The 26236-nt window shown below is 32.9% G+C and overlaps 1 protein-coding gene across 1 annotated transcript; it reads left to right on the forward strand.

Moving 5' to 3' along the window:
* Positions 1-13789: 13789 nt before the first annotated feature.
* LOC132013703 (hsc70-interacting protein-like) lies at positions 13790-15244 on the forward strand. Its single transcript, XM_059393848.1, has one exon. The coding sequence runs from the start codon at positions 13867-13869 to the stop codon at positions 14974-14976; it is 1110 nt and encodes a 369-aa protein (XP_059249831.1). The 5' UTR covers positions 13790-13866; the 3' UTR covers positions 14977-15244.
* The last annotated feature ends 10992 nt before the right edge of the window (positions 15245-26236 follow it).

Below are 26236 nucleotides of genomic sequence, written 5' to 3' on the forward strand. Positions count from 1 at the left end.
GGGATCGAGTCCCGCATCAGGCTCTCTGCTCAGCAGGGAGCCTGCTTCCTCCTCCTCTCTCTCTCTCTCTGCTTGCCTCTCTGCCTACTTGTAATCTCTGTCTGTCAAATAAAATAAATAAAATCTTAAAAAAAATAAAAATAAAATAAAATAGAAATTTCATTGTGTTTGAAAATAATAGATGGTTAAAATGATATCAATTTGACTTAATCTCTAAAGTTGAGGGTATTTGCATAGACATCAGACAGTCCTAGAAGATGAATGAAAGAGATAAAATTTTAGCAAATGGAAATAAATTAATATTTTATGAAGAATATTTTCAAATGTTATGACCTAAAGAATTGATTTCATTGTATGTTCTTTGTGTCTAATTGAATTCAAATCATAGAGCAACGCAGAAACTTTAAAAATCATAGAAAAACAAATGAGGGTAAAATCCATCTGTATCTGTAACAAGGACATTTGAATTACTTTTTTCTCCAAAGAGTACTCAACTAAGCAAGTTTTAATATGTTAATTCAGTAATGTATCTAAAGCATCTAAAGTAAGTCCACTGCTGTGACAAGTGAGAAGAATGTAGTAAGTGAAAAGAATAAAGTGCATTATAACTACTGAGTATTTACCCCAAAGATACAGACGTAGTAAAAAGAAGGGCCATTTGTACCCCAATGGTCATAGCAGCAATGACCATAGTTACCAAACTGTGGAAAGAGCCAAGATGCCATTCAAAAGACAAATGGATAAAATAGATACGGTCCATATATAGGATGGAATATTGTGCCTCCATCAGAAAGGATGAATACCGAACTTCTGTATCAACATGGACAGGACTGGAGGAGATTATGCTGAGTGAAATATGTCTAGCAGAGAGAGTTATCATATGGTTTCACTTACTTGTGGATCATAAGAAATAACATGGAGGATTGGGTGAAAAAGAGAAGAAGTGAGTTGGGGAAAATCAGAGGGGAGAGGAACCATGAGAGTCTGTGGACTCTGAGAAACAAACCAAGGGTTTTGGAGGGGAGGGGGGTAGGGGGTTGGGAGAGCCTGGTGGTGGGTATTAAGGAGTGCATGTATTGCATGGAGCACTGGGTGTGTTGCATAAACAATGAATCTTGGAACTCTGAAAAAATAAAGTAATATTTTTAAAAAGAATAAAGTGCATTATAACCCATATTCTCTCAATGAAAGGAGAGAACTGTAAAGAAAATTTTTCAATAAAATGAGTCAACAAAAGTAATGGAAAAAACAAGAGAGATGATGAATAAAACTATGCATTTTGGAGGGGAACAATTAACAAAATCTTCAGAAAAAGAACATACATGACTGAAAATTTAAAGTCTAGGCAGAGTCCATTATACCATTTGAAGGGAAAGAAATGTTCTAGTTGTAGAGAAAAGTATGAATAGTAGATTCAGAAAGCTGAAGATGTTTAGGGAAACATGTTTTCAAGTTTTGCTTTTATTTTTTGACTGATTTATATTAATTACTAAGAACAGACTCCTAAAAGTTGAAAACTGACTTAGAGAAAAGCAAGGCTTATTACTTTGTAAAACATTAATATTGTACTTACTACTATTTATATTGCAGATTGTTTTCTATGACCTTTGAACTGCAGACTTTTTTTTTTTTTTGCAACAGTATTTATATGATACAATTTTTGGTTTGTTGAGATTTCAAGTTGCAAATTAAAAATTTTTAACAATTATTTTCAGATTTCTTTGACAGAAATCTGTTTTTTGCCTATGGTAATTTGTAGAATTTTCTTCTTATCTTTTGTTATTATTAATATAATTAGATTTGTGTCCTTTTTAAAATTTTTATTCCTTGGGATTCAGTGAAACTTTTAAATTAAGATCAATATGCTTCAGTTTAGATAAACTTCAGAATTATTTTTTACATTATTACTTTTCCATCAGTCTCTTTATCTACTTCTAGGATTTCTTATATTTAGATAATAGTTCTCTGTAATCTTTTCTTGAATTTACGAATTTTTACTCTTTATTTACATCACACTCTATTCTGCAACCTATGACATTTTTTTTTTCATTTATATTTTTTGCTTTTGTATCATTATTACCCTTAGATAGTTTGAGGGGCCGAAATTTAGTTTCTGAAATGTTGTTGATTTGTTAAAGTTCTTTCCTTTGAGTCTCATTATTACTGCTGTAAAAGAATCCTTCTTAGCTAATTTTCAACGTGTTTTTTTCCCCTCAGTCCTTCATTGAATTTCTTTACTCTTTACTTGTTCGTAAGTGTATTTCTTTAAATATCTTCAAATATTCATAAAAAAGTCAGGATTTCTTGGTCAATGACAGATTAGCTACATAAGAATATATTAGTGTCTGATCTTATCGACAAAATTGAAAGTTTAACAAATTACGACCTACCTAATATGGCTTGGGTAGAAAACCTCTCCTTCTAGCGTCCTCAGTGCAAAGCTAGTGTGGTCTACTATTGTAAGACGGGAGAAACTGGGTCATCCAATGAAGCTTCCTGTGATCTTCCTGAATTGGTAAAATTTAAAACCACTCACACAACTCACCTGTTGCAAATAGTCTTTATCTGTGGTTTCTCATTTGCAGTGGTTCTTCAGCTACCCTTTGGTGCTGGGATTAATGGGCTTTTATAAACATTTTTGTTTTTTGAGATTCTTTAAAAACTCAACCTCCTCAGATGGATCTTCAGGCTCCAAATTACAGCCTTTATTTGTTGCTGTTGCAAAAGGTGAGTGGGGAAGAACCAAAACTAGGACTACATTCTGTTTAAATGATATCGACAATTAGTTATTTCATGTTTCAATTCCTTTTCCCTTTACTATCTGGTTATGAGGTTAAGAATAATTAAGCATATAATTGGGTGTGATTGGAGTGTGATTGAGGGTGTGATCGAGGTGTGATTGGGAAGAGACATGAGAAGATTGGGTCTAATGGCTTCTGTGGAATGAATCCCGATGTCAGTGATTATGACCTTATAGAGGTCAGTTGCCTATAATGATAAACAAAGTGATCAAAGTTGGTCATGAATTGCCTTTTTTTGAATTTTGTAAGAGAATTTCTTACTAATATATTTAAGGATGGCCACTGTTCTCAACTAATTTATTTATTTATTTTATTTTTTTGTTGTTGTTGTTGTTGTTCTCAACTAATTTAAAGCAAGGTCTTAATTTCAATAATGATAATAAAAGAAATCAATAAAATCCAGTATGTTTTTGTTGTTGTTGTGAATCTATACTGTGGCATTATTCTTGCTTGTTATAACTTCTTCGTTATTTTCCTTATAACCTTCTTTTGTGCTTTGATTCAACAATAAGAATTTATGCAAAAATACACAATTTCTTTATTTAACTATACATAAACCTAAAATGCTTTCATAACTAAAATAATAGTTGAAATGTGAACAATAATCAAAATGAGATTGACATATGTTGAAAAAAACTAGAATATAAACTAGTTTATGTAACTTAATCTGGTTATAATAAGAGTCATAAAAAAGAAATGATCAAGGCTCAACCAGAGTAGCTGTTCCTTATTTCAAGGAAGTTGTTTGACTTCACAATTTATGTTTCTATTTATTGAAGAACATAAACATTCACATATCTATCTACTAATGTTCTTATACAATTTTGGTTGAATTTTCTTGATTTTATATTAAATAAACCATATTGAAACTTATTATTTAAATGATGGACATTGAGAAAAAAAATGCTGTGTTTACCAGAGTGTACAAAGTGTACTTGAGATTTTTATGTAGTAATTGGATCTGGAAGAAATTATGTGAAATGCTTCTTTTGAATGCTGAAAATCAAGAAATCAAGTAGCTGACAGTTGAAAGATTGACCTTTAATCAAAGTGTCATTTTGATCAGTAAACACATATGGCCAGGACACGCATGTTCTGTATATGAGAATCTTTTCTGTAATACTACATTACACTAAAATATGATATAGATGGATTTATAATATTAGAAGCCAAAAAAGAAAATGTTAACAGGTAACTTGTGAGATGGAAGTTAATCCTTCTCTTTAATGTCAGACTTGTAAAAAAAAAAGGCACTATTTACAATAATTATATTTTATATTATGTATAATATTATATTGTCAAGTACTTAAAGTATCTTGCTTATAGTATGATAATATTTAATCTGATAATCTAATAACTGAGTCTCATAAATTATTGATCTGATACATTTAAATATTTAAAATTTGTTTCTTCAGAATAAGACAAAATGCTATAAAATTATGGTTAATGACCAAATATAATTTTATAAAGGTGAAATCAACACCTTTAAATACTGGGTCATACATTAAATATTTGGTGAGTGTTTGAGCAGTGGAGTGTAGATGTGAATGAAACATTTGCACCAACATTTAAACCACTGCTCAACACTCTGCCATGAAACATATTCTAAAGGGAAATTCTGTTGATGGGATTTGGCCTAGAGAAAAAAGAATGCCCCAATATACAAAATAAGACCCTACAAAATAACTTAAGAAATTTCAGGTGTAAAAACAAATGTCAAGGACACGATGTACCACATCTTGGAGCAGGCATCACAAGATTCTGCCATTAAGTTATAAAGCATAGCCACAGATTAAAAAGGCCAACCTGCTGCAGTGGAAAAGGGAGGGTAGTTGAAGTGGGACAAAAAGGAAAAAATAAAATAAATTGAGTCGAGAAGAGTGGTTATTCATTCATAAAAATACCTTCACAAGAGCTAAGGAATCCAGGTAGAAGATTACAGCACCTAGAGGGAGTACAAAAATAAGAAAAGATGTTTTGAAGAAAGTAGGAAGGTAATTTCACATTACCCAATCACCCTTTCTCGGAGCCCAAGCAGCACACTCCAGAGAGAGATATCCTACTTATGGGGAAAGAAGAGTGATGTGAACACCTAAATTTACCTCTGACTCAAGCATCAGTCCTGTCTCAGCAAACCTAGTGCCAGGCTGACTCCCACAGCCTCAGGCTCCAAGTCTGCCCCAGCACCAGAATAGACCCCACAGACCGAGACTCCAGGCCCTTCCTAACACCAGACTATCCCCTGCAGTCCCAGATTCTGGGTTCACCCTATTACCAGGCTAGTGTCCAGAGATCCAGGGTCCAGAATTTCAGAAAGGAATCAAAATATGGCATTACAAAACATCATTAAATCATAAAGGAAGACAGTAAGAAAAGGAGGAGGATCGATGGAACTAAAAAGACAGACAGAAAGCAACAAAATGGTAATAGTGTGCTCTTACTTGTCAATAATTAATTTAAATATAAATGAATCAATTTCTCCAATCAAAATATGTACAGTAACTGAATGGATTAAGTGACAATAGCAACAAGATACAACTCTATGCTGCCTAAAAGAGATTCTCTTTAGTTTATAGACACACATAGGCTGAAAGCAAAGGGGTGGAAAAACATATTCCGTACAAATGATAGCCATAAAGGAATAGAAGAAATAATACTTATATCTGACAAAATAGACTTTAAGTCAAAAACTTCCAAAAGAGACAAAGAAAGACATTTTATGATAACAAAGGGGTCAGTTCATCAAAAGGATATAACAATTGTAAATATACATGCACTCAACATTGGAGTACTTAAATACAAAGCAAATGTTAATAGAACTGAAGGAAGAAATGGGTAACAATACAATAATAGAAGGGGACTTCAATACTCCACTTTCAACAATGGATAGATCATCCAGACAGAAAATCAATAAAGAAAATGCAAAGTTGAAACATAGTATACCAAATGTACCTAACAGACTTACTCACACCCCATCTAGCAGCTGCCCAATATTCATTCTTTTCAAGCATGTTCAGAACATTCTCCAGGCTAGATCATATGTTAGGACACAAAACAACATATACATATATATATATGGCAGTAACTAAAGATTTTATTTAAACTTATTTTATTTTATTATTTTTTTAATTTAATTTTATTTTTTCAACGTTCCAAGAGTCATTGTTTATGCAACACACTCAGTGCTCCATGCAACACGTACTCTCCTTAACACCCACCACCAGGCTCACCTAACCCCCCAATCCTCCTCCCCCTAAAACCCTGTTTGTTTCTCAGAGTCCACAGTGTCTTATGGTTCATCTCCCCCTCTGATTTCCCCCAACTCACTTTTCCTTTCCTTCTCCCAATGTCCTCGATGTTATTTCTTATTCTCCAAAAGTGAAAGCATATGATAATTGACTCTCTTTGCTTGATTTATTTCACTCAGCATAATCTCCTCTCCTCTGGCCCTGTCCACATTGATACAAAGGTTGGGTATTCACAAAGCAAAACTTAACCAGTTTAAGAAGGTTGAAAACATGTCAGGAACCCCCAACAGTAACAATAGTATAAAACTAAAACACAAAGAAAACTAGAAAATTTGCAAATACATGAAAATGAAATACCCTCTGATCCACAACCAGTAGATCAAAGAGAAAATCAGAAAGGAAATTTAAAAAATATCTTGATCGCATGGAGCATTTGGTGTGGTGCAAAAACAATGAATACTGTTATGCTGAAAATAAATTTAAAAAATTAAAAAAATAATAAAATCTTAAAAAAATAAAAAATAAAAAAATATCTTGAGACAAAAATGGAAACACTATATAACAAAACCTATAGAATGCAGCAAAGACAATTTTAACATGGAAGTTTATAATGGCAAATGTTTATACTAAGAAAAAAACCCTCAAATAAGCAGTCTGACTTTATATCTCAAGGAACTAGGGGAAAAATAAAACACCTAATTCAATAGTAGAAGGCAGAAGGAAGGAAATGACAAAGATCAACGTGGAAATAAATGAAACAGAGACCAGAAGAATAATAGAAAACATGAATGAGTTGTCTTTTTGAAAAGGACAAAGTTGACAAACTTTTAGCTCAACCAACTAATTAAAAAAGTCAGGACTCATAACTAAAATTAGAAATGCAACAGATATTACAATTGAAACCACAAATACAGAGATCATAAAACAGTACTATGAACAATTATATTTCAATAAATTTAACAACCAGAACACATGTACAAATCTATAGAAATATCAAATCTATCAAGATTGAACCATAAGTAGAAAAACAAAACAAATGTGTAAGAAGATTGAACAGTAAAAAACAAACAAACAAACAAACAAAACAACCTCCCAACAAAGAAAATCTCAGGAACAGACAACCTCACTGATAAATTTTAACAAAATTTTAAGGAAGAATTAACACTAAACTTTATTATACTCTTTCCAAAAATTAAAGAGGAAAGATTACTCCCTCTATAAAATAAAATACAATTTTATTTTATAAAATAAAATCTTATTTTATGAAGCCAGAATTACCCTGTACCAAAACCAGAAAAAGATACTATAAGAAAAGAAAATTGCAGGCTGATATCTCCAGCGAATGTATTCCTCATGCAGAATCCCCCCAAGAAAATACTGAACAAAACAGTACATTAAAATGATCATATGCCATGGTCAAGTGAAATTTATCTCTTAAGTCCAAGTATGGCTCAACATTATACTAACCAATAAATGTAAAACACCACATTAGCATAATGATGGAAAAATCATATGATCATCTCAATATATGAAAAAAAAAACACTTCACAAAATTTAACACCTTTTTGTGATAAAAGCTCTCAACAAATAAGGTATGGAAAGAATGCATCTTAACATAATAAATTTCATATAATGAAAGTCCATAGCTATCATCATACTCTATGGTGAAAAGTTTAAATCTTTTCTCTAAGATTAGGAAAAACAACAATAACAACAAAAAATGGATGCCCACTGACCACTATTTTATATGGCACTTCAAGTCCTAGCCATTTAGGCAAGATAAAGAAATAAAAGATACTCAAATCAGAAAGAAATATGTAAAATTGTCCCTTTTACAGATTATATAATCTTATCAACAGAAAATTTTAAACATGATACCAAAAAACTGTTAGATCTAATTAACACTTTCAGAAAGTTGCAAGATGCAAAATCAATATACAAAAGTCAGTAGCATTTCTATACACTAACAATGAACTATCTAAAAACAAAATTGAGAAAACAACCCTATTTACAAATAGCATCAATAAAAAATAAAATACTTTAAAATACTTAAAAATAAATTAACCATGGAGGCAAAATAACTGCACCCTCAAAACTAGAATAATAATCATAATAATCATTGATTATTATTAAAGAAGACATAACCAAATGAGAAGATACCCTGTATTTATAGATTGGAAGTTAATATTGTTAAAATGTCCATATTACTTAAAGCAATCTATAAATTCAATGCAGTACCTATGAAAATTTCAATGGCATTTTCAGAGAAAAGAAAATCCTAAAATTCCTATCAAACTACAAGAGTCCCAAGCAGCCAAAGCAATCTTGAATAAGAAGAGAAAGCAGGAAGAAGCACATTACCTTATTTCAAAAGCTATAATAATCAAAAAAGCAGGACACTAATATAACCAAATATATATAGACCAAGGAAACAGAATTGAACCCAGAAATAAATTCACATACTTACTGTCAATTGATGTTTTACAGTGGTTACACATCACGTTAAGGACATTAAGGACACGCCATAAATAAAGGACAGGCTCTTCAATAAATGTTATTAGGAAAACTGGATAGCCATATACAGAAGAATGGAATTGGGCCCTTATCTCATACCATATACAAAAATATCAACTCAAAATGAATTAAGACTTAAACATTATATCTGAAAACATAAAACTACTAAAATAAAAGATAGGGGGAAGTCTCTTGACATTGGTTTGACAATGAACTTTTAGATATGGCAAAAAGAACATAGGCACCAAAAGCAAAAATAGGCCAATGGAATTGCATCAGATTAAAATTCTCTCCAAAAGAAATGTCTATAAGAAAATCTACATTCCTCCTTTTTTAATTTGTTTTTGTTTTTAGCTTTTGTTTTTGTTTTTCTGCTCACGCAGAACGCTTATCACAATTCTGGTCACCAAATGTGTGAGGCTTCTTTTCCCACACCAAGCAATTCTCTGATACTAGCTGAGTGTCCTACAACTTCACTTAATTCTGACACTATTCTACCTTGAGATAACATCAGATCCCACTGGAAGGGTTCAGTATTAGAGGACTGCCATTCCCTTTCAAATACCAGCTGCAAGCATCAGGTTGTCACCTGCATTTCTTACTGCCTGTATATAAATCAGAGTTCCCATGACTCATTCCTTGTGTTTAAATATTTGCTACAATGGCTCATGGAAGTCAGAGAAACACATTTATGTTTATTATAAAAGGATATCATAAAGGGTACTAATAAATATGCTGATGAAAGAAATACCAGGACAAGGTTTTTGTAAAGAGTACAGAGTTTCTGTGCCTTCTCTAGGTACACCCTTTCACAGCACCTCTACATGTTCAGCAAACTAAAAGCTCTCTAAATCCTATACTATTGTGATTTTTCTGGAGGCTTCATGATGCAAGTATCATCAATTATTAATTCAATTTTCAGCCCCTTTCCCATCTCTGAAAAATGAAGGGTGAGTCAGAAAGTCCAGGCTTCTAATCATGGTTTGTTTGGTCTTTTGGGTGGCCAACTCCCATTTTGATTCTATGATGGGGCTCACCAAAAGTTGACTTACTGGAAGAAAAGACACTCCCTATCACCTAAAAATTCCAAGGGAGTTCTGTCAGTAACCAGGGTCAAAAACAAAATATAATATAAATGTAAAACAAATATATAGGCTATATAAATTGCCTATTACTTCACAAAAGGAAACAATTAAGAGACAATGTACCCATTGGAAAATTTTTGTAAACAATACATCTGTCAAATTAATATCCAAAATCTGTAAGGAACTCAAACAGTTGATATAAGAAAAGAAATGGTCTGGTTAACTTTTACATTGGTGATTTCTAGAGCCTAGGAGTATAGCCACTGTGTAAGTAGAAGGTAAAAAATTTCAGCATTCATGCTCATATCTATTAAATATAGCCTTAGAAATGAAGTCTAAATAATTACACAATAGAATTTTCTGTATACCTATTCTGTAATCCAGATAAAAATTCTAAAAGTGTCTGTAAAAACAAACAAGCAAAGAGACAGTAACCACCCCCCCCAAACACAGAGATTTATTGTATTGCTGCATTGGCTTTGATGTACTTTTTTAAAGGAAGGACAAAACATAAGTATACATATGTAGTATCTTTTTTTGTGGCCTAACATTCTAAATTTTAAAAAAGAAATCCAAAATGACTCCCATTCCTGCCAAACATCAAAGAAATGTTTTGTAAGCCACCACTTAAAACATATTCAAACATGGAGAGAATAAATAAAATTATTATAATCATTCCTGTCATCATTGATTAAACATTTTTCAAAAATCATCCCATTTTGTAATATTTTGTAATAGTCTCCACATTGCTCCAATAGGTCACAAAATACACTACCTGTAAAAAACTGATTAATTTAAAGAATTTTAATATCAAGAATAATGATTATAATTTATGCCACATAACTTCTTTTACTTAAAATTTTCTTGAAGTAGTCATGTTGAGTTTCTGAAGTCATTACAATATAATAATCACATTTGAAATTATTGTATTTATATCTCTATATAATTATACATTCAGCTTGAATATAAAGAGACTTGGAGGGTACCTGGGTGACTCAGTTAGTTAAGTGTGCCTTCAGCTCAGTCAACGATCCTGGAGTCCTGAGATCAAGTCCTGCATCGGGCTCCCTGCTCCACAGGGAGCCTGCTTCTGCCTCTGCCTCCCTCTCTCTCTCCTTCTCTGTCTCTCATGAATAAATAAAATCTTTTTTTTTTTAAGAGAAATTTTGAGGTTGTCAAACCTATTCTTATGACAAGGAAAAAATTGTCAAATTAACAGGTTTCAGGGCAAACCATCAACCTACAATCCAGAGAGAATGATTCAGATAGTTACAACTGAAATCTGCAGAAGCTCCCAGAACCGTGATCTAGTAGAAACAGTTAAGTGAAGTGACAAGGTATGGAGACTGAATGCAGACTAGCTTAAGAGTGTGAAACACCTGGGACTGCAGTTTCAGATAAGTCCTTGTACTTTGATGACTTTTACTCCAAAAACCCTATGAGGTTTTCATAGTAAAGGTCCAAGAATGATCCTCTTATGGTTCTGGCAATGGAAAGCAAGAGTCACACTTGTGAAATACATCAAGAACATTTTTCATACATTGACTATATTTCAGGGGCAAAGACTTTACTACAGTAATACTGTACCCAGAAAGGGATGTTCCTTCCACTCTAGCACCCTTGAGTTTGCCTGTCTCAATGAATGGAGAAAAAGACTAGAAAACACTAGTGAATATGACAGCCAAGAACAAAAGCCTACTGAAGACTGAAACTTAATCATAGGATTATACAGCAGTGTCTCTCTGCTATACCTTCTCATTATAACAACACAGCTCTAGTAAAATAGCAATGTAATAAAGCTGAAAGACCTGAAAGATTAAGCCTCTTTCAGAGGAGAAGTACTTAGGAAAGCCCAAAGCCAGCAGAGGGAACAAAAGCAAGTAAACTAGAGCAAACAAGTTTCTGTACCTGAAGTTACAACAAACATTAAACACAAGACAATTTTTATGAAGGTTACCATAAAATGACTTATAAAGTGCCTATTTAAATCAACTCTTATTACCTAATACCTTATGCTTAACTTTGAACAAAAAATTACAATACTAAAAGGCAAGGAGGAAAAAAAAAACGTCTGAAGAGGTAATACAAGCATCAGATACTGGAGTTATCAGAGAAGGAATTTAAAATAACTATGATTGAGCACCTGGGTGGCTCAGTCAGTTAAGCAACTGCCTTCAGCTCAGGTCATGATCCCAGAGTCTTGGGATTGAATCTCACATCAGGCTCCCTGCTTCTCCTTCTCACTCTGCCCCTGCTTGTGGTCTCTCTCTCTCTGTCAAATAAATAAATAAAATACTTTTAAATAAAATAAAATAACTATGATTAACATGTTAAGGGTTTTATGGAAAAATTTTTTTAAATGTCAGAAAAGATGAATACTATAAACAGAGAGATGGAAACTCTAAGAGAGAATCCAAAGGAAAGGTTAGAAATAAAAACAACAGAAATGGAGGAAACCTTCAGTGGGCTCATAAGATTAGTAATAACACAGACACAACCAACTATAATGCTGACATTTTAGGCAGGTGATCAAATGCTTTCCTTATTCCATAACTTATAACCATGTGGATAGAAATCCTGTATAACAAAAGTGGATCACAGTGGAGCCCTCCACAAGGATAAACTTGTCTAATTAATTAATTAATTAATTAAAATTAAGAACATCTTTGATAGGTCATCATAAGACTAGATACGGCTAAGGAAATAAGTAAGTTTAAAGAAAGACCGATTTAAACTTCCCAATATAAAATGCAAAAAGAAAAAGAAAGGGAAACAAAAAACTGGGACAGATTATCCAAGAACTCCAGGAAAATTTCAAAAGATGTAACATAAATGTAATCTGAACACTGGAAGAAGAAACAACAAAGTAAAAGAAATATTTGAAATAATAATGATCTAGAATTTCCCCCAAACTAATGACAGACAACAAACCACAAATCCAGGAAGTTCAAACACCAAAAGGGATAAATTCAAAATAAACAAACAAAAAATTAAAGATAAGCATATCATATTCAAACTATAAAAAGAGTAAATCTTGAAAAAAGCCAGGAAATATCTGAATTTACTCTGTCTATGGAAAAATGAAAATTAGAATTACAGTGGACATCTTGTCAGAAATCACATAGGCAAAAAGAAATTAAAGTACATATTTTTTAAAAGGTCTGTTTATTTATTTGAGGGAGATAGAGAAGAGAGTGGGGGGAGGGAAAGAGGGAGAGAATCTTCAAGCAGACTCCTCAATGAGTGTGGAGCTCAATGTAGGCCTTAATCTCATGATGCTGAGATCATGACCTGAGCCAAAATCAAGAGTTGGATGTTTAACTAGCTGAGCCACCCAGGTCCCAGAGTGAAGTGTTTAAAGTGTTAATAGAAAAATACCACCAACTGAGATTTCCATATGTAGAAAATCATCCTTAAAGTGAAGGAAAAATAATAATTTCCTCAAACAAAAATTGAGAATCCCTTGCTAGCAGACCTGCCTTTCAAGAGATTTTAAAAGAAGTTTTTCAGGGAATGGGGTTCCTGGGTGGCTTAGTGGGTTAAGCCTCTGCCTTTGGCTCGGGTCATGGTCTCGGGGTCTGGGATTGAACCCCACACCAGGCTTTCTGCTGAGCAGGGAGCCTGCTTCCCCCTGTCTGCCTGCTGCTCTGCCTACTTGTGATCTCTCTCTCTGTGTCAAATAAATAAATAAAATCTTTAAAAAAAAGAAGTTTTTCAGGTAAAGGAAAATTATATACATCAGAAACTCAGATCTACAGGGAAAGAAGAACAATGGGGAAAGAATAAATTAGTCAAATAAAATATTTTATTTTTTCTAATTTTTTATTTATCTAAAAGATTACTATTTAAAATAACATAAATTTATTGACAGATTAAGGTATATAAAAATAGAACAAATGGCAGTAATATATAGGGATAGGAAAAGGAAGTTTATTGTATTCAGTTATAGGGTACCTGAGCTACATGAGAAATGGTGTAATGTTATATAAAAGATTTAAATTAGTTAGAAATATATATTGAAAATTCTAGGGAAATTGCTAAACAATATTTTGAAAAGTAAGTATAATATGCTAAGAGAAGATAGAAATGGAATCATATAAGAAGCTTAATTAAGACCAAAAAGGGCTCCCTTCTACACAATCACGCTGAGCTAGTACCCGCGCCTGGAATCGGGTCGCAACCCCAGCCGCGCCTGCCGCCTGCCACTGCCTCTGGACCATGGACCCCCGCAAAGTGAGCGAGCTTTGGGCTTTCGTGAAAATGTGTAAGCAGGATCCGAGCGTTCTGCACACGGAGGAAATGCGTTTCCTGAGGGAGTGGGTGGAGAGCATGGGGGGTAAAATACCACCTGCCACTCATAAAACTAAATCAGAAGACAGTATCAAGGAAGAAAAATCAGATAGTAAGAAGGCAGAGGAAAACATAAAGGCAGATGAACCATCAAGTGAGGAGAGTGATCTAGAAATTGACAATGAAGGTGTGATTGAACCAGATACCGATGCCCCTCAAGAAATGGGAGATGAAAATGCAGAGATAACTGAGGAAATGATGGATCAGGCAAATGATAAAAAAGTGGCTGCCATTGATGCCCTAAATGATGGTGAACTACAGAAAGCCATTGACTTGTTCACAGATGCCATCAAACTAAATCCTCGCTTGGCCATTCTGTATGCCAAGAGAGCCAGTGGCTTCATCAAATTACAGAAGCCAAATGCTGCCATTCGAGACTGTGACAGAGCTATTGAGATAAATCCTGATTCAGCTCAGCCTTATAAGTGGCGCGGGAAAGCACATAGACTTCTGGGCCATTGGGAAGAAGCAGCACATGATCTTGCCCTTGCTTGCAAGCTGGATTATGATGAAGATGCTAGTGCGATGCTGAAAGAAGTTCAACCGAGGGCCCAGAAAATTGCTGAACATCGGAGAAAATACGAGCGAAAACGCGAAGAGCGAGAGATCAAAGAAAGAATAGGAAGGGTTAAGAAGGCTCGGGAAGAACATGAGAGAGCCCAGAGGGAGGAAGAAGCCAGGCAACAATCAGGAGCTCAGTATGGCTCTTTCCCAAGTGGCTTTCCTGGGGGAATGCCTGGTAATTTTCCGGGAGGAATGTCTGGAATGGCAGGGGGGATGCCTGGGATGGCAGGAATGCCTGGGCTCAATGAAATTCTTAGTGATCCGGAAGTTCTTGCAGCCATGCAGGATCCGGAAGTTATGGTGGCCTTCCAGGATGTGGCCCAGAACCCAGCGAATATGTCAAAATATCAGAGCAACCCAAAGGTTATGAATCTCATCAGTAAATTGTCAGCCAAATTTGGAGGTCAAGCATAATGCCCTTCTGACAAATAAAGCCTTTGCTGAAGGAAAAGCAACTTCGATCACCTAATGGATGTCACAATAATACAAACCAGTGTACGTCCGACCTTCTCATGAAGAAAGCTGGGGTGCTGTGAAGAGAATCCCTACCCCTCTGCTCCCCATGCAACTGAAACATTCTACAATGGTTTGCCATTAGGGTATTCATTCAGATAATGTTTTCCTACTAGGAACTACAAACTTTAAACACTTTTTAAGCCTTAAAAATATTTAAAAACATATTAAAAGGGTGTGTTAGTCCCTACATTTTTCTTTACTAATCATTTCAGTTTTTTTCCTTTGGATTAATTGGGCAAGGAAGATATTTCAGTGTGGAAGATTCATTGCTCAGTTATAACGAGTGAAATAAAGGTTTATTAGTAGGAGGCAAATAATACATTAAAATAGATGAAGTTTGAGTTGGAGATACGGTTTCTGAGGCATTTTGACTTGTCTTTTTAAATGCTTTATTTTTTAAACACAATTTATTTTGATAGAACCATTGGGACCACCAGTATTGCAGTCGGACCTGGGTAGGGACCAGAAGTGCTTGGCAGGGCAGCAACAACTTTACTCCTTTTATATAGTGTGCACCCTTGTGCAGATGCATTTAAATCTTACACTGTGGTGAAGGGATGATTTTTATAATGCTGCAGTAGACTTGGATTACTTAGCTGTGTTCTTGTCTGATATAGAAAATAAATGTTTTGCATTATTTCCACATAGGGGAAATAAGGGGGGAAAAAAAAAAAAAAGACCAAAAAGGGCTAAAAAGAAAGAAACAAAGAGCAAATCTGATAAAAAAAAAAAATTAAAACATTGTGGGTATTAATCCAACTCTGTCAACCATTACTTTAAATGTGAATAAAATAATTACAACTGTTAAAACACAGATATTATCAGAATGCATAAGACAAGCATAACCGAAGTCTATGTTATCTATAAGAAATCTATTCTAAATATGAGAACACAGATAGATTGAAAGTAAAGTAATAGAAAATGATATATTGTTAGAATGAATCAAAAGAAAGATGGAGTAGTTATATTAATTACATACAAAACAGACTTCAAAATAAGGAAACTGGTCAGGGAAAGAGGGGACATTACATGATGATAAGTGGATGAATTTTCAAAAAAGATAACAATACTAAATGTGTATATACCTAACAACAGACCATCAAAATATAAGCATCAAAAGCAGAACTGAAAGAAGGTAAAGACAAATCTACTACCACAGTTGGAGACTTACTACTCCATTCTCAGTAATTGATAGATCAAGCAGGCAGAAAATCAATAAGGATATGGTTGACCTGAACAGCACCATCAATCTACTTGGTCTAATTGACATTTATAGAAACTCCAAACAACAGTAGCAGATTACAGATTCTTCTGAAGCTTACATAGAGCATTTACCAATATAAACCTTGCTTTGGGCTCTAAAATACACCTTAACAAATTAAAAAAAATAAAATAAAATATGTCCTCAGAATAGAATGGAATTAAACTAAAAACAATACAGAGATAGTTGGAAAACCTCAAAAGATTTAGAGATTGAAAAATATAGTTCTAAATAAGACTTGGATCAAAACAGTTATCTCAAGAGAAATTAGGACATGTATTGAACTACTTAAAAGTTAAAATACAAGTAATCAAAATTTAAAAAATGATTAGAAGAGAATGTATAGTACTAAATGAATATATTGAGGAAAGTAGATCTAAAATTAATAATTTAAGCTTCTACCTTAGGAAAACAGACAAAAAAGAAAAATTTAAGTCTATACAAATTAGAGCAGAAATCAATGAAATTAAAAACAAGAAAATCAGCAAAACCAAAAGTTTTTTATATGAAGAGATTAATTAAACTGATAGACCTCTGGCCAAGACAATAAGGCATTAAAAAGAAAAAAAAAAGAAGACAAATTACAATTATCAGTAGAGGATTCATTAGTACTAATCCCACTGACATTTCATGGATAATAGAGGAATACTATAAAGAATTTTTTATTTATTTGACAGAGATGATAAGTAGGCAGAAAGCCAGACAGAGAGAGGAGGAAGCAGGCTCTCTGCTCAGCAGAGAGCCCAATGCAGGGCTTGATCCCAGGACCCTGGTATCATGACCTGAGCTGAAGGTGGAAGCTTCAACCCACTGAGCCACCCAGGCACCCCAGGAATACTATAAACTAATGTATGCTTATCATCTGATAGCATACATGAAATAGACAAATTTCTTGAAAGACAGAAACTACAAAACTCATGAGAACTAGATACTTTGAATAGGTCTATAGATCCCCTAAATAAATTGAATAAACATTGAATAGAGTTTCCTGTGAAAAGCACCAGGTTTAGATGGTTTTGCCAGTGAATTCTACCAAACATTTAAAGAAGTATAGTACCATTTCTCCAAAACATCTTCCTAAGACACTTTCTTAGTCATCCTATGAAATCAGGATTACTCTAATATTAGTTAAAAACTTTTTTAAAAAGTCGACTTTTTTAAAGGACGACTATAGACCAAAATTTCCAAAAACATAGATGCAAAATCTTAAGCAAAATATTAGGAAATTAAACCCAACAATGTATAAGAAAAATATTCACCAGGATCAACTGGGACTCATTACAGTTATGCAAGGCTAATTAGTCATTCAAAATTCAATCTGCCACATTAACAGATTCAAAAATAAAAATCATTTAATATTAATTAACATAGACATCTGACAAAATTCAACAACTAATAATGGCAAAAATTCCCATCAGACTAGGAATAGAGGGAAACTTCATCAACTAGATATATGTAACTATGAAATTGTTTGTTAAGATAAAATTAACTACAGTTAATTAAAGTCAAATCCATGCTTTAAGATCTAGCATTTCCTGTTAACACCGACATAGTTTAATCCAAGCAAAATAACTGTTTATTCCATCTGCATTTATCATGTACTTGAGCAGACTTCAATGAACATTTGTTGGTGTCTTTTTCAGAATACATTTCTCTCTTCTTATTCCCCATACCCTATTTTCTTTAGGAATTCTGCCCTTTTCCAAGGATGTACTTATAATAGGGTTGGCCATGACTTTGATCCTAATTCAAGCACTGGATCCTGTAGATTTTTGCCACCTGTGGACTTCAGGGCTTGGACAATGAGTCAATTTATTATACCAATAGATATACATGGTATGATGTAGTTTTAAAGTCTAAAACAGCCACAGGTATTTTGTTGACAAAAGATGGGAGGTAACGGCTACTGTGGACCACTGAGTTAAGTCAGAGGATAAACTTATTATTGATTAAAGATTCTTGGTAAAGTATGTTGATGTAATAGCTCAAACTTTATGTGAACTTGGGTCTTTTTCTTGGCTTTCCAGATTTTTGATATACTTGTTTTGTTGTTGTTGTTGTTTTTCTTACTGTTAGCCATATTGGCTTGTGTTTTCCCACAGTTGCATCATGGATTCTTAAATGATGCAGTCATCTTTATATAATTTTATTAGTTAATCAATAAATGCATTCCTAAATATTTATAAAGTCACTGGATAAGTATTAATCAAAATAGAAATAACCTGAAAATGAACACTTCCTGCATGGGACAATTTGTGGTGTAAAAAAGGGGTAGGATAAGTCTTCACTGAAATATTCAACACAATCCAATTCCCATAAAAGACATATTAAATATATTTATCATTTTAAATCAATCAATACTAATATCAACAGTAGTACTACTAATAAATTAGTTAATATGTTTGCAAACTTATTTTTGAACAGTAACTTTTTTAGGGGTATTATGTGTGGGGTAACCATATAATTTAGTTCAGAGAATGAAAGGTGTTTCTGTGACAGTTTACATCTGCAAAACTGGTGTAACTGAAACTTCCAAGATACTTTACTTATCATCATTATTTAATTTTCTTCTTACAAAACTCCTAAGAGGAATGTGCTATGATTATCTTCATTTTGCAGATGAAGAAACTGAGACAGGGGAGAGTTAAGTAACTCGTTACAGAACATGTGGCCAGTTAAGTGATACAGAAGTTTTGAATATAGAATCCTGACTCCAGAAACTTGATTATTAAATATATTTATATTTAAATATAAATTATTTTAATAATATATTTAATATTATATTAAATATAATTTACAAATATAAAATATTTATATTTTATATTTATATTTATAAGTAATATAAATATAAATATTAATAATAATATATTTAAACTGGGTTATTAAATATATAACTTACTCAGATTGCTGTCTATATAGAGAGATATATATGTCAAATATCTATTGAAGTAGGAAAAACTTCTTCTATGTAACACTTCAGCTGCCATCCCTCTATCCTAAATTCCTGTCATTTAGTATACACAAAAGGTTATGTTGTCTAAACATCTTCTCTCTACCTCAATCCATCTGTTTCCCAACAATAGGTCCATGACTTAAACAAATGAGACTTCCTGCTTTGGATTACAGAAAAAGCAATTTCTATTATTATATGGGCTACTTTTTCCTTCCCATTACAATTCCTGGGAATAAGCAGAGAATAATGATGGGGCCCACTTATATGTGCTTTGGACAAAAGAAGGATCAGATAAAATTTTGGAGTGTTGGAAAAAATGAATTCATTACAAAAAAAAAAAAAAACCACAAGTTATATATGGTATTGCCCAATGAAATACCTTAACATTAGGAAACTAATACAGAAGCACATCATTCTTCAGCTACAGGTTAGCATTCCTGTACTTGTCAAGGTAGAGTTGACTATGCCACAGAATCAACTCTGAAGCCTCCAAAAACAAGTACACTGCTGGGTCGTCTAAGAGTTCTTTGGGTCAGAAAGCTTTTCTCTATAGGTCTCCTGCTACACTAAAATGCAGGGAGGATCTATGCAGAAACAGCAGCATTAGAACACTTTGCCTGAAGCCAAAATGGAGGAAAAGAAAATCCTGAAAACTCCACCAACTCTTAACTATTATAGGTCACACGGTCCCTGTGTAATCCAAGGGAGGCTGAGAAATATCTTTTGTGTACACCCTTTAAGAAGCAGACATAGGTTAGTAAGTGGGATTGATTCTTCTACAATTGCCATTCCTAACAAATGAATGTTCCAACTTCCTGTGAAATTTTGTGTTATTTCAAGTGTTTGATCTGTGACACTTTACTTAATATGAATTTTTGAAGTGTTAAGATATAAGATCTAAGCAAAAATTCCTCTCCAGCCAAGAAACTAAATTTAGGGTGATTTCAACACTATTACCTGGAAGGTACTATTAATGTTGACTAGTGAGTGTGACAGAGCGTATAAACAGAACGTTACTTCATAACTGAACATTTCATGGCACTTAAAGTACTCATCAAGGATTTTTGTACTAACTATAAATTTTAGAGTTCCTAAAAGTCTCTGAAATTATTCTTCCTACCAATCAGCAATTTGTATACATCAGATATTAAAGCCAGCCTCAGCATATTGCATTTTTATAGGTTTCAGCAACTGAATTGTCCTCATTAAATTAATCTTCCTAAGCATTTTTACATTTGATTATCCTATATAGATATACAGAAAGTTTCTTTGACTATCAGACTTTTCATATTATTTATAACAACTATAATAGTCCTACTTTCCATGAAACTTTTTTTCTAAAACAGTAAAATTTTTTGTTGTTTGACTCACCAAATACCATTTTTAAAAAAAATAAGTATTTTCCTCTATAATGAAACATAATCCTTTTTCATTACAGAATACAGACTTGAAGAAGAAAATGATCATTATCTATGATCCTTCACATAAAAATATCCAGTATTATCATTTTGTTTAGATCCTACTAATCACATATGAATGTGTGTGTATACACACAAATTTGATAAAGATACAACTTCTGTTTTTACAAAAATTCATAGCAATATACTTCCACAGCCCTTCTTCAAAGGCTAAGCTTTTAAAACACAAAATATCAGTGAAAAAGGAGGAGGGAGAAGGAAACAGTGTTATATATTTAAACATTGTTCAAATAGATAACACTCGGTCCTACATATGCAGATAATATTCTTTAGGAATAGTTAACACAATGTAGAGAATATTTAAATTTAATTGTGCAGTTTGAACAATAGCTATTGAAGGAAATATTCATAGAATCTAGAAATTGAAAGCTGTCTACAATTGTCATTGAATGTATTCATTTTTAAGAGAAAACGTTTACCTAACTGAATTTGCAAACATCAAGACTTCTTTGTATTCTTCCTAACACCACCACCAATACCTATCAAACCCTTAACAAAAAAATAGTGTCTTCTCTATTAATAAATGTTCTAGAGAATGACAAAATAATTGATACCATTATCTCATTTTGAATCTCTATAAGTCATGGGCATATAAATTGAAATGTGTTTGTTTGGCAATTCTTTAGGAAAATCATAAAATATAGAATGAGTTTTGTTTTTAAATTCTCTTAGTATTCAAATTTTATCACAAAATTCCAAGTTCTAACCTGTTATAGTTTTTATTCATTTTGTTACACACACACACACACGAGTAACCTGTATATATACACATGCATACATATATATAACCACTATACAACAAATAACATTATATGTGTCATATTTCCCTGTCATATATAGTATATACAAATGCAGTATGTATGTAATATACATATGTAATATACATATGCATGATACACATACATTCATGTCTTATGGAATTATTATCAGTCCAACTAATAATAAAAGTGGTTATGTAAAGTATAAAAAATCAGATTGCTTTGGGATCTTTGGGATCTGCTTAGTCAATGAAGCATTTGCCTTAGGCTCAGGTCATGATCTCAAGGTCCCAGGATCTAAAACAGCATTTGGGGTCCCTGCTCAGCAGGGGAGTCTGCTTGTCTCCCTTCCTCTTCCCCTGCCTCTTCCCCACTTCTACGTGCTCTCACTTTCTCTCTCTCTCTAAAATAAATAAAATCTTTAAAAAAATCAGTTTTCTTAGCACTGAAATTCTAGTTCTGCAGCCAACCTGCTTTGTATATCTAAATAAATTACTTTTGATACTAACAAAATTTCATTGAACTTACATTTCTCTGATATACCTTTGGGCTACAAGAGAGTTTTATGGTTCATTATTTGAACTTTTAAGTAAATATTTCATGTAATCTTAATATTGTTTACAGTGCAGTTGAATTGAAGACTACCGAAATTGATATGCTCTCCATCTCCACTTGCCATGAGAAATGACTGTTCCAAATAAGACTTTTATAAATCCTACGATGAACTGAAATCATTCTGCTTTATTCATCTCCCTCCGAGGCAGCAATTATTCACATATTGTGTTTTACAAGATTATCAATTCTGTTGTATAACTTTTAATTGTGTCCTGGGAGATAAAGGTCTATGAACCACAAAAGTCATATTGTCTTCTATTCCCTTATTTCAATTAACCCTACTCATCATTTGGGTTTTTCAGAATCTCCTTATGATAACCAATTTAGAACCCAGTGTGATTATTTTCATACATGAACATTTGACTCTTTTCATCAGCAATGCTTAAAAATAAAAAATAGAAAACCTTTCAACACACACTCTCCCTCTTTATAAAAAAAAGCATAGATTGGTTATTTGAAAGTCATTTTGCCGATTAATATTAACTTATACTTTTTCTTTCTCTCCACCATACTTACCCAGTCATTTTCTAAATATACAAACAAATTTTTTTCTATTTTTATAATGTAAAAAAAATATCATTCTCACAACACTTTTGTGGTCATAGTGTATTTAATACAGGGATTAGAAGTAGAAGATTATATGTTTAAAGTAGGGAAATACATACAAAAATTGATAGATTACATTAAAATCTTGAAAGTCTTTTCAAGTGTATTATGTAAATAGAATTAATATACTAAGAATTTTATTAAATGGAAAAAAATCCTATTGATTGAAAACATCAGTCATTGCAAAGAAACTGAGCCATTCATTGTTTTCACCTAATTAACAGACAGCTATTGTTTTTAATCAAAACTATTTTGATTGTTATCAATACAAAGATAAAAAAAAAAAAGACATGTTTCCGGTCTTCTAAGAGAATCTAGTGAATGTAGTTGTTGAGCATTTTAGAATAATTTGCTAAGAAGTTTTTGCAAAGTAAGAAAAACTCATGTTAACATTTTGGTTACATTTCAATGTTTTGACTCCACCTATTTCTCTTTTATGTCTTATTTTATTATTAGACCTCCATCAGTTCAGTTTGCAAGGAATAATATTTCAAGGCAAGTTATTTGTATATCTGATATATTTAATGGCACATAATTCTGTTAATAAGAATCAGCTGTTTTCTTATTGATCAAAGCAACAGATGTACCATAAGCATAGGGAAGTGCACACGTTTGGATACCCAGACATCCTCAGAAATGCACTGGCATATTCAGAGAGTAGAATGATTGTAACCCTGGATTTTGAGTAGCAAGAAACTTACTTTGAAGAGCAACTTTATTCAGTTCACTTTTTCATCAATATAGAGATGGGAAGATCAATCATGTGATTTTTCCTTTAAGATCCATAATATACGACAACTTTTCACTTCTTTTATTTCTGACTTTTGGATTCATTTGCTTAGAAGTGTTGCAGTAAAATGTTAAAAAAAAAAAAAACTCTTTTTTCTTTTAAACATTTTTTTTTCTATCTTACTCCAAAATTGCTATTTCCCCTTTTATTCCTCAAGTCCAATAGTATAATGTCTCTTTCTTGGCTTTAAAATATTAGCTACCAACATCCATTATATGATTATGTCTCTTCCTTTTACTCTGGAACAAAGTTATCTGGTTTTCATTACATACAATCTTACAGATATTGCATTCCTTTTTTATTTTCATAACTATGGCCTCAGCCCTAGTTACATTGGTGATGCACTTATTGCATCATCAGTCAGTTCCCCATAACAAATTCTCCTTCATTTACCCATTTAAAAAGCAAGATCAGGGAGCCTGCCTGGTTGCCTCAGTCAGTTAAGCATCTGCCTTTGGCTCAGGTCATGATCTCAGGGTCCTGGGTTCAAGTTCCACATAAGGCCCTTGCTCAACAGGGAGCCTGCTTCTCCTTCTGCCTCTGCCCCTCATTCTGCTTGTGTGCTCTCTCTCTCTGTCAAAATAAATAAATAAAATCTTTTAAAAATTTTTAAATAAAAGAAGCAAGATCATCAGATTTTATTTGAAAAACATTGCAATTAATTATTTTCAACTATTCTAAAACAAAATTGAAATATCAAAATTTGAGCAGTTTATGAAGGAATTATAAACTTACTGGTAACTTTGATGATAAAGTTTAAGTCTTTATTTAAAAAATAGTGTTTTATATCTTATAGGTTCTCCCACTATTTTCAGATTTGTGACATGCCATTTCATCAAAAGCAGACTGTGGTTCACACATGAACCTTTTTGTACATCTTCCAATGCCTGCTTCTTTATGCAGAATATTATTTTTTTTCTAAAGATCTTTTCTTCCTTGTTTTGACTTATTCCTGTGCATCCTTCAAAAACCAATTCAAGGGGCACCTCGGTGATCCTGTCTGTTGGACATCTGCCTTCAGCTTAGGTCATGATCCCAGGGTCCTGGGAGTGAGCCCCACATTAGGCTCCCTGCTCAGCTAAGAGCCTGCTTCTCCCTCTCCCTCCATCCCAGCTTATGCTCTCTGTCTCTCTCTCTAAAATATGCAGATAAATCAATCAATCAATCAAAAAAATCTTAAAAAAAAAATCAAGTCACTGCATGGTGGAAACCTTTCCTAACTTCCAGGTACCATGCTAAACAGTTTTTCTTATTCTGCAGGTAGTGGTCATTAAAAATCTGCCTCCTCCATGGTACATGAGGGCTATCTTTTCCTCATGACCATTTTTTCAGAGGCTAGATGGTATGGTATATGACATTTACTTGATATTCAGCAAGTGTTCAAAGAAATGATAATATATGAGCTAGTATTCAAAGTAAGCTATAAGTGCCTGACCAATAGAACTCTCTGAGGTTTTTGGCCAGTGCCTGTATTTCTCCAGACTACAGCTCAACTCATTTCAACAGTGCTCATAAAATAATTGGCTTCTTCAAATACCTTAGCTTCTTCCTATACTGATTTTGTCTGCTTTTGTATTCATGTAAATATATCTGCATTCATTTAAATAATTTGGTTATCCCATAACCTAAATAAACCCAACTAAACTGGCCAACAAAATCAAGGGAACCAAATCTTAGCACTGGCTGTAACAAACTTTCATTTTTATTTTTCGTATTGGTGCCCTAATTATTTTATTTGTGTTTAATTAAAGTCTACATTTTTCTCAGGAGGTAGACTTAGAAAACTATATTTGAGAACCCATAGTGAAAAACACCTTAAAAGAGTATATATTTCTGTGTTAATAATATATTCTAAGCTTTCATTATTTTAGTGATTTAATTGTGTTTCACACTAAAGAGGTAAAATATGTCTTCATTATCATGTTTCTGGGCCAACCCGATTCTTTGTCAGACTAAGTCCAAGACCACATTAGAATCAGAAGAGTTTCTTAGTGTAACACTTGGCTGCTTGTTCCAGTCTCCTATATAGATCAGCAGTTTAATATTCCTTCATTTCTGCAGTGTTATACTTACAGTCAAATAGTCGTCTTTGAGACACCAACCATCAGAATTTTCTAGGAAATCACAATCAGAGAACACACTTATTTAAACAACAAACTAAAATCTTTTTATTTTAATTTGATAACAATTATTGACCATTCAATAGTATCAGTGCAATCGTTTAGTGTCAACCAACAAGATCACAAATAGTCTAATTGGTCAATTAATGATTGTTCTTTTGTTGACTTAGAACAACATCCCATTTGTATAAGGTAACATAAGTATGAAAACTGTGAAGGGGTTCCTGGGAAGACTAAAAAACACAATTAATGGAAAGCCTCTAATATAGTGCTTGGCAGTGAATTTCAGTAATACCTAAATCATCTATTATAATTGTTATTTTTTTTCACCGCTGCTGTAACAGTAGGCATTATCTAATGATACAAGAACATGAATGAATATTTTTCCAAACTTTGGTAAAAATATGTTAGCCATATTTTTATGGAGAGTTCATATTATTTTTCACTGGATTCAGATTTAAAATATAATAACCATATTGGTGAAATATTATAAATTCAGTATAGCATTTTCCATAGCAAAATTCCAAGATTCATGACAAGAGTCATGATTCATTGGCAAAGAAACTTAATTAAACTT

Source organism: Mustela nigripes, chromosome 1 (assembly GCF_022355385.1).
Source record: "Mustela nigripes isolate SB6536 chromosome 1, MUSNIG.SB6536, whole genome shotgun sequence".
Lineage (NCBI taxonomy): Eukaryota > Metazoa > Chordata > Mammalia > Carnivora > Mustelidae > Mustela > Mustela nigripes.